This window comes from Muscardinus avellanarius, assembly GCF_963383645.1.
Source record: "Muscardinus avellanarius genome assembly, chromosome: 6".
Lineage (NCBI taxonomy): Eukaryota > Metazoa > Chordata > Mammalia > Rodentia > Gliridae > Muscardinus > Muscardinus avellanarius.
This window is the reverse complement of record NC_137791.1, coordinates 97,068,770-97,079,374: the sequence shown is the minus strand read 5'-3', so window position 1 is coordinate 97,079,374 and position 10,605 is coordinate 97,068,770. Positions and strand designations below refer to the sequence as shown.

At 43.8% G+C, this 10,605-nt stretch overlaps 1 protein-coding gene across 2 annotated transcripts in view; it reads right to left on the bottom strand.

The window, feature by feature from the left end:
• Positions 1-1,414: 1,414 nt before the first annotated feature.
• USP46 (ubiquitin specific peptidase 46) overlaps positions 1,415-10,605 on the bottom strand; it is a gene marked incomplete at both ends in the record, with an annotated part of 71,055 nt that continues 61,864 nt past the window's right edge. For both annotated transcript variants that reach the window (XM_080697658.1, XM_080697659.1), the window contains 4 exons: positions 1,415-1,516; positions 2,369-2,447; positions 7,146-7,343; positions 9,956-10,039. In XM_080697658.1, coding sequence (XP_080553784.1) covers positions 1,415-1,516; positions 2,369-2,447; positions 7,146-7,343; positions 9,956-10,039 — 463 coding nt within the window. The remainder of the gene's footprint in view (positions 1,517-2,368; positions 2,448-7,145; positions 7,344-9,955; positions 10,040-10,605) is intronic.

Here is a 10,605-nt window from a genome sequence, read left to right as displayed (position 1 = left end):
GCGAGACCCTGTTTCAACATAAAATAAAAATAAGGGCTGGGGGTGTAGCTTGGAGGTAAAATGCCCCTGGGTTCAATCCCCAGTACCAAAAGGAAAAAGAAAAAGAAAAAAAGAAAGGTACCAATATTCATATGCGCTAATAAATACATACATAATGAAAGTGAAATAAAAGTAAAAGTAACTACAGTGAGATGAGGTTCTTCCAAAAAGACTCTTGTCTTGTCAAGCATTCTAGGAGTCTGAGCCAGAGAAACAGCCACCACTCGGTCCGTTCCTCCACCCGCCACCTCCACTTGTGTTGAGCCCTCACACCCGGCCAACTTCAGCATTCCCTCTGGGGAGGCTTCTCTGTGGCTGCCCTGGGCTTGTCTGTGCCTCAGTGAACAGATGAGTTTGTTAAAAACGTAAGCTGCACAGCGCGGCTGACGGTGGTGACTCCTGACGTGGAAGGATGCTGGTGCCGACTGGCTACGGAGAGATGCGCCGGAGGCAGCCAACTCGGAGTCTCAGCCCCATGACCACAGGCTGCCAACGTCAGCAGGATTGGAAAGAGAGCTTGAAAAGCCTAGCAGTGCCCGATGCAGAATAATCACAGCTCACAGGACTTTACAGAAGAAAAGTGTCACTAAAAATTAACAGCATCAAGTCATTTCCTGAAACTTGGTTTTGGTAGAAAGATAGGAAAAGCAACTTTTCACTGTCCACAAGAACTTCTTCTTAGCTTTGCCTGCCCTGAGCTCCATACGCGCTTAACCCCTGGAATCCTAACGGCCAGGTCGACCTGGCGTGGCGCGGACACCAGCCACCACAAACAACTCTCCGCCCTGCTCCACATGGATGATGACTTTTAGTATCATGGTTACTCACTTAGACACCTAAACATTTTCACGTGTACAAACTTAAAGCTATAGTTGCAGCCCTAAAAGGTGAACACCTACCCGATCCTTCTGTCCTTCTGTCAGAAAAGAGGCAGACAAACTCAGAAAGGGTAGTGGTGCTTCCAGGGACAAATGAAAGGAATGCATTGGAAGGAGACCCCTGGAAGCCGTTTAGGAAGTTTAGCAAACACTCAAAATGGACTGTGACATTAGGAGTAAATATCACTGTAATTCAGCCAGACATGATGAGTGGCACGGCATTCACCCAAATCCTAAAATTAGCAACTGTTACTCATATAAATCTTACTACAATTTGATTGCAGTTAACTCTACCTCAGACCGAAATAAAACCAAGAGTAGTGCTGCATGTATAAAAGAAAACGAAGGGGGGATGGAGGGTTTAACAACACAGCCGCATCACTGAGACTCAGTGGGAACATTAGTGGGCCACTGGGGAAGAGGAAGGTCCGCGGAGGAAAGGGACGACAGTGCTTTGATCGCTTCCCCCACTTGCGTCAGTCCCACAGTTCTTTAAGTTATTCTCTTGACTGATAGAATAATATGTATCCGGATTCTGAATTTTTTGATATATCTGACGTCAGGCCATAGAATTCTTCGATAGCTTGAGCATCTATTTTCTGCAAAGAAGGAAAAATAAGACAATGCAATTATTTGCTAAGATTCCTGGGGAGGGAAACCTAATGGACTATGCAATAAAATCTAAGAAACACTAGCTGCTATAAAATCACAGTCTGAAACTTGTTGGCCAATGGATAATTCCATAGACTCAACAGAGAAACATCATTACAGAAATTGCAAATTGCTGGAGGAGAAAGCCACTCGTTAATCCATCAGCAACCACACAGGGACACCTTTTGAGGAAGCCAGGAAGTCTCTTTCAGGTCTGATGAGTCTGGGAATAAAAGGATGCCCGAGTTCATTTGTGTTGTGCTACCGAAACAGTGGCCCTATGAAAACAGAGCCCATTCAAATAGAGCATGTCTTTGAGGACAGAATTCATTCCAGCTAGTATTTCTTTACATCAAATTACAAAATGCCTTGGCATAATATAATGATTTCCTGATCCAGCATATTCATATATATTTTTAACAATAATCAAGAAAACTATGTTATAAAAAGAGAACTTAATAGAACTCTGAAGTCTATTACTTTCCCTGTGCCAGAAAGGGCTTTTTATTCATGGCAGGAAACAGGACGTAGATTCCAGAGCAACTAATGTTGGCACAGAGATAAAGATGCTATGCCCACAGCTCTTCAGTTAACAAGGACACAATACTAGTTAGTCCACACTCATACCCCTCTCCCTTTCCATGGAGGAGGGGGTCGGCAAAATTTAGTTTTGATAGAAATGTCAGATATTTTCAATTCAGATTATGAGAAAACAGGCTTTCTAAAAATTCCCACACATACACATCCCCCCAAAATCCCATCTCTACCCTATGCCTAATGGGGAAAATCTGCATACCAACCTCTACGATGTCATCATCAAACAAAAGCCAGAAGCCGTGACTTTTAACAATAGTAATATAATGCCCACGGTTAGGACCACTGAAAAAGAACAAGAGAAAGCCACCAGGTAAGCATTTACTTCTTTAAAAACTCTACTTAGCTCTTTATAAGCAGTGACTCACTACGGGAAAAACTAAAGTCACCAGGATAAGAACTTGATTTGGCCAGACCAGTGGGGGGGGCATGGAGTCCCAGCCACTTGGGAGGCGGAGGCAGGAGTTTGGGGCCTGCATGCATAACACACGTGTAACTCATGTCCACATCCAGTTCACAGAGGAGGATCTAGATACTGGAATCATGCTGGTCAGAGGGAAACACGGAAGGGCACAAAGAAAATGTCCTATAAGGACTCGAAGTCCAATAGAGGAAGTCAGACATTCAAATCAGCAAGTATTAACAAATAGTTATTGTATACCTACTATGTGCCAGGCCTGACTTTGGCTGTCAGTGAACAAAAGAAAGTCTCCCTTACTTGAGACTTGGTGCTATAGTGGGAATGTGTCTCCCAAAGTTCACTTGTTAGAAATGCAACTCCCAAGAAACAAGAGTGGAAGGTGGGATCTTTAAGAGGTCAATAATGTTGTTATTATAAGAGCAGGTTTGTTTAAAGGCAAGGTCAGACTCTTCTTCTTCCCCATGCAATGCTTTCTGCCCTGTTATTATCCAGCAAGAAGGCCCTCAGGAGATGGGGTTCCCAGATTTTGCACTCACTAGATGTGGCCCCTAGATTTTAAGACTTCCCCTGGACTTTGGACCGTGAGCCAAATAAACTGCCATTGCCTCTAAACCAGTCTGTGATGTTGTTATAGCAGCATGAAAGGGACTGAGACACTCAGAGTGGGGGTAGACAGGCAGCAGACAAACCAAACAGAAACAAATATGTCCAGTGGAAATGAGTGCCGGGAAGGAGGGGAAAGCGGGGTAATGGGATAACAAGAAATGAGAAGGGGTTATATGACAAAATGCAGTGAAAGGATTTCTGACAGTGTGAGAGCTGAGCTAGAAGGAAACTGGGCGTGGGAAGGAGAGCGTCTGAGGAACAGAGAATAGCAAGTGTGAGGGCCTGGGGAGGTCAGCACATGGTCTGCTCACGGAACAGCTAGGAGGCCTCAGTTGCTAGAGCTGCAGAGAGAGGGGAGCCGACCAGGGGAGTGGAGGGGCAGACGTGTGAGGCATCACAGCTAGCATTTCAGAATCTGCTCAGGGAGCGGGAAGACACTTCAGAATTCTTAGGAGGGTTTTTTTGTTTTGTTTTGTTTTTGTTTTTGTTTTTGTTTTTGTTTTCCTGAGGGACAGAGAGGAAGGATACTAGGGATTGAACCCGGGGCATTCTACCTCCAAGCTACAACCCAATCCTATTTTTTATTCTTTATTTTGAAACAGGGTCTCACTAAGTTGCAGAAAGCCTCACTAAGTAGCTGAGGCTGGCCGAGAACCTGCAAACCTCCTGTCTCAGCCTCGCACGTACTGGGATTACAGGCATGCACCACCACGACCTGCTTAAGTTTTAAAAGATGGTAACAAATCACAATACGTAGTAAGTGCTAAGGTAGGTATATATTGTGGCATTATGAAAAAAAGTAGAGAGGACCGTTACTATGTTGTTAGATTTGTACATGATAAGGGTATTTCATTTGTACATGATAAGGGTATTTTACTCCTCAATCTAGAGTTGGTTTTTAATGCACCACTAAAGGCAAAAGGCTGAATCCCCTCCCGCTGCTTCAGTTTGTCTTCTTTAAACACAAGATGCTGCAAATGATCCGCTCCTGCGCCTCTCCAGCCCCAGTGATTCCTTCCGTCTCCCTGAGCTCCCGTCCGCTGGGCCGCCTCTTCACAGTTTTGTCCCTCTATCAGGCTGTCACTCTAGGGACTGAACCTAGGGGCATTCTACCTCCAAGCTACACCCAATCCTATTTTTTATTCTGCCTGAAATGCCCCTCCCGTACATTTGCATCCTTCCCTCATTTCATCCTTAGGCCTCAAGAGGCATCTCCTCTCTCCTTCCCGTCTCCCCCATTTATTCTTCATAGTATCGATCAAATCATGAACAACTGGGCAGAGGTTTGGTTTCTGCGGGACAGGCTTTCTAGCTCATTACTTACCTTTCTTACTTGGCTCTAGGCTTCAGATCTTGGGAAGGAAAACAGGTGGCAACAGTTCAAATCTCAGAAGCCCTCGCTCCCCAGCAGACCAGCCCTGCTCCATGTGTGGGGGGAGCCTACCTCTAGGGGGCATCGCATTTTAGTTGGTAGCATGTGTGACTTGGCAGTAACACCTCCCCGCTGCCAGGGCTGCTCAGATCTTTGTGTCCTATTGCAGAAACTGGTGATTTCAGAACCCAACTCCCCACAGGTGCCCTAGGGCCCTTAACTGGATCTCTGCCTTGGCCTTGCCAGTCTTCCCAGGGGTCAAAATCAAGCACCCAGAGGGTCTAGTGTACCTGCATGCCTGCATGCTCCTATTCCCCACCCTAGCCTCCCTGGCACACCCTGCCAGTACACACCATCACCAGCACCCACAGAGCCCACCACACCAGACTGTGCTGGCCCCAAGACTCCCCAATGCACCACAGTTGGGGGGCAGGTCTCCCCAGTGTTCAGTGACTAGAACCCTGTGTTCATTAGAAGAATAACCGTTCAAACTATTCTTCAGGAGAACACAAAGCAGGCTCATAACCAGCCAATAAATATAACTCACTGAAACATAAGGAAATATCTGGTGACTTGAAGTTAATAAGCTGGAGACAAAACATGAAGCTAGAGTGTCTGATACCACCCACCCCCACACAGAGTGAAAAACCTGTCAGCCCACTCCTGCATGGGAACTGTGTCCTGTGGTGACGGTACCTTCACCATAAACCAGGTGGATGGAGAGGGAAAGACACTTGCCTTTTGGTGCACCCCAAGCTAAACCTGCATGGCCAGGGAAAGCTGTGCCAACCCAGGACAGGACAGGACAGACACCCATCCCAGTCGAGCTAAGAACTGCAAACAGGTGACTTTCCAATTTACTTTCACATGCTTCTACCAAATTATGGAATAAAGTATTTGCTCAAAAGACTTTTTTTTTTTTTTTTTTTTTTGAGGGTCTGGGCATGGAACACAGGGGCATTTGACCTTTCAGCTATACCCTCTGCCCTATTTTTTATTCTTTATTTTTAAAACAGGGTCTCACTGAGTTGCGGAGGGACTCACTAAGTAGCTGAGGCTGTCTGCGAACCGAGATCCTCTGGTCTCAGCCTCCTGAAGGCTGGGATTACAAGCGTGCGCCACCACGCCTGGCTTTCAAAAAACCTTTAGTAGAACTTTGCCCTAGTGAGGACTTCTGCAACTCGGTGAGACCCTGTTTCAAAAAAAAAAAAAAAAAATAGGGCTGAGTGTATAGCTTGGAGGTAGAATGCTCCTGGGTTCAATCCCCAGCTCTAAAAAAAAAAAAAGAAAGAAAGAAACAACCAAAAAAACTTTGCTTCTCTGTATACTTAATGCATAATTTGGGCAAAAGACTCAAAATTGCATAAAGAATATTTTTTTTTAAGAATAGACTTGGGCCTAGGGATGTGGTAAAGAACCACTTTAGCTCAGTGGTAATGAACATGTCTAGCGTGTGCAAGACTCTAGGTTCAACAATACCCGGCACACCACACACACACACACACACACACACACACACGCATGCACACACATGCACGCACACACACACACACATTTTATTGTGTGAGTATGTGGTACTGGAGATTGAATTTGGGCATTCTACCTTTCAGCCACACCCCCAGTCCTATTTTACCTTATTTTGAATGAGGGTCTCACTAAGTTGTGGAGAGCCAAAGTTCCTAAGGCTGGCCACAAACCTGCAATCATCCTGTCTCAGCCTCCCTAGTACCAGGAGAACAAGCAAGCACCCTAGGACAGAATAGATTTTTAATCTATTCTTTCAAAATGCCACAAAATTAGTAAATCTGATCTATTGCTTCCAGCATTTATTCATAACATCTTAAAAAATAGTTTTAGGTTATATGACATGTAATTTGGCTTCTAAAAAACCCTAATAACAGCATAAGCATTTCTTTCTCTACATTAATTTAAATTTATGTATCAAAACATCATTTCTACCCAATGAAGATTTATTAAACTAAATTAGTCAGGCATGTGGTACACACCTGTAATCCCAGTACTCAGGAGGCTGAAACAGAAGGATTGCAGGTTTGCAGCCAACCTCAGCAACCTAGTAAGACTCTGTTTCAAAACAAAATATTTTAAAAGAGGGGGACTTGGGGGGTGCTCAGAGGGTAGAATGCCCCTGGATTCAATCTCCAGTTACTTTCCTTATCATAGAACACTCAGATTACTGTCACTCCACAGTTCTTCTGTTGCGTGTCTGGAGGTAGTCATGGACCACGTGACGTTTCAGTCCGTGACAGACCACATGGGTCTCTCTCATGGTCCCACATAAGATACACTGCCTAGTGGTGTCACAGCTTTAGCCTGGTTAAGTGCACTCTACAGTGAACTCACACTACATCACTCTACAAGATTATTACACTATACAAAAACATCACATTTTTTAGAACTCACCTCTGCTGTTAAGTGACACAAATCTATGTATTTTGAGGTGATTGATGAGAATTTGGATGATATCTTCAAAAGGGCTGATCATCACAGCCCAGGAAGGGACATCTGTGTCTACTTCAGCAAAGAGACCTCACACTTATGCAACTATTTCCCGGCCCACCTTTACCTGCCACAGTGGACCACAACGGCAACCAGGTCATACATGCGGTCCAGGTTCACGGCATCGCTAGAGGTGTTAAAGAGTCGGAGTTCCAGAGGGAAGACCACCCGGTAAGACAGCTTGGTGTACCTGTGGAGTTGCTCCATGTACTTGAACCGCTTTAGGTGCAGGGCCAAAATCATGGGCAGCTTTTTTACCCTCATCCTAAGAAATCACGGAACAGAAAATCAGTTGTATCCAACACCTGTAAGGGGAGGGGGATACACTGTTCCCTGCACATAAAAGAGGAGGAGGAAGTGTAGCATACACACTTCAGGCCAGCAAATAATCAAACCACTTGCAAGGCAAAATGTATGCTCCCTTATGGAGACTGACTTATGCTATATCCTTACTTGACTTGAGTATCATTAGCAAGAGAAAAGAACAGTGCATTTCTATTTGGCCAAAGTAGATGCTCCAGAATTTGTGTACCAATATAAACACAGTGTGCAACTGCTCACTGTTACTGCCCTCTGCCTCCCAGAGTGGAATACAATTGGACACTCAATTCCCTTGTAATATGACCAGGAGGGCTGAGAGCTGTTGGGAAAAGGAAGTTGGAAAGAGGACAGGGTGGACAGATGCAAGCCAAGCTTTGGGTACTGAAGACTGGCAGGAGGATGCTCCTGGCTCACGGTGTCAGGCTCACTGTTACTTCTCCTCTTAAGATCTGGGGCAAGTCATTTATAATGCAAAAGCTGCCTCAGGGCTCCATTTCCCAAACTGTACTCAAGAGAACAATGAAGATGTCGGCAGATGTGGGGTTCCTGTAGTGACCTCTGGACAGGGCTACTGCCTGTTTTGAAGACTTCATGTACATGAATGCAATGAGACTTTGAGAAATCCTGCAATAAAGCACTGTTGACTTGCTTGAAACCACATGCCCCAAAGCCACATGATACTAGAAAGCTTTTTCTCATGGGATGATCACTAATATCCCTTGATAAACTGTCACCACTGGTCACTGTTTACACAGATAACGTGCTAGAAGGGAGGGGCTTCCAGTTACCTGCCAGGCCCCCAGGCTCTGAACATGCCGAGTTAATAGAAATGCTGTTCAGCTTGTGCACACTTTCAATGTGTATTGCTTCAAAAGGACAAACTTTAAGAAAATGTTATTAAAAAATTAATTAAGGTAAAACCTGTTTATAAAAATAAGCAAAATAAGCTGGGTGTGATGGTACATGATTATAATCCCAGTACTTGGGAGGCTGAGACAAGAGGATCTGGGTTTGAAGCCAGCCTCAGCTACTTAGTGAGGCCCCATGCAACTTAGTGAGACCCTGTTTCAAAATAAAAAGAATTTAAAATTTGCAATTATTATTTTTTTATTTTGTTTCAAAATAAATAAATAATAAATAAATGGCTAGGGATGTAGGTCGGAGGTAGAATGTCCCTGGTTTAATCCCCAGTAGAGAAAAAAAAAAGCAAAATAAAATATCATCATAAGAATAAGAATTCTAAGGAATACTGTATTTTACAGGACCATATGATACTTTAATGCATAAAATCTCCAAGGGAACAGAATTATTTTTATGCAACATGCGCAGACCTGGGGCTACCTCAGGCAGACTGAGATGGTAAGGGAACAGAGTGAGTCCCCTGTCCACTAACAAGAGTTAGCTACCACAACCTCCACCGCCACCTGCCTCAGTAACTGACGTTTTGTAAGTTCTGATGCAATGAAGAAAGATAAAACATGTCTGGGGTGGAGGACTGGAGAGGCTGGACAGATAATTTATTTCACCCTCAGATTTAGATCCCTGAGAGGGGTGCGTGTGTGTGTGTGTGTGTGTGTGTGTGTGTGTGTGTGTGTGTGTGTTTTCCTAGGGATTGAACCCAGGGGCATTCTACCTCTGAGCTATACCCCAGCCCTATTTTTCTTTATTTTAAAACAGGGTCTAAGTTGCAGAGGGCCTAGCTAAGTAGCTGAGGTTGGCCATGTACCTGAATCCTCCCATCTTGGCCTTCCAACTACCGGGATTACAAGCGTGCACCACCATGCCTGGCTCCTGAGGGTTTTAAATGGTAGTACTGGATATCTGTGAGCTACCTTGAAAACTCTAGAACCACCAGCAAGATACATGTAACTCCCAGGTAAGGGGTGTAGATCTATGGCAGAGCACATGCCAGACCCTGGGTCCAACCCCTAGTACCACACACAACATTTTAAAATTAAAAAAAAAAAACAAATTTAACGTGCAGTAAGGCTTTACAGGATAATTAAAATGCCAAGCTTTTTGGCTTCTGAGGGCCAGATCATAAGGAACAATTGGTTATCTCAGACTGTTTAAGAATTTTAACTGGAAGGTGCTAATAAAAAGATGGGAAACTGGGTCCTATAGCAATTCAGAACACAATAACTTTATTATCACCTATCCCTCTAACGGATGTGTTCTTGATTCCTTCATGACTCATGAAGTGATGGGTTTTTAAAAGTCTGTCTGTAAATAAGAAGTTCTAATGTCTAAGAAATACTAACAACAATATTGGGTGTTTACTATGTTATGTACTGTGCTAAATACCTTATTGAATTTATATTTAATCCCAAGAGAATGGGGATTATATTTGATCTCCACGTGTTTGCCCAGCACTCAATCTACACTGAATGAAGGACTGAAGAAATGAGCCCACAGTGTGACAAACAGACCGGGTGTTACTGGTGAGGAAGGTAACTGACCCCAAGTTCCATAAAACACATTAGAAACCAAGTCTGTGGTGCCCCCAAGTCCGGCTCCTCACCCAAAGCCCTTCCAGAAGGAGATCCTTTTACATACCTTTTCTGGGCCTCCTGTTTGCTGCAGCATGTTTCACAATAATATTTCTGCTCACTACACAGTGTTTCTGTGTTGCTGAAGTCTCTGTAGAAAGAAACAGTTTCATTTTTTAAAAAGTTCAAATAGGGCTACAGGTATAGCTCAGTGGTAGAGCACTTAACTAGCATGCATGAAAGCCTGGGTTTAATCCCCAGCATCAAAAAAGTGTGTGTGTTGGTGGTGGCGGGGAGTCCAAATACACTTGGTATAACATGTTTAAACCCTCTATTACCAGCAGGGCAATTTTTAAGTTAAAGTAGGAAAAGAAGTAATCAGAAAAGGTCCTTCTTAAAAGAAGAGGGCTTTGCCCATTAGGGCATATCTATGGGATTAGGTTATGATTTTACCACAAGAGACTTTAAATACAGCTTAATTTAAGCAGGGTGCAGTGGTACATGCTTATAATCCAATACTTAGGACAAGAATTTAGTTAGACCTTGTTTCAAAATAAAAAAATAAAATGGACTGGGGAGGCAGGCATAGATGAGAGGCAGAACTCTCTGTGTTCAGTACACACACACATATATATATACATACACACACATATAATACAGTTTTATTTTATGGAATACAAACATATACATTAGGGTTGCCAGTGGATTAAGAAAAAC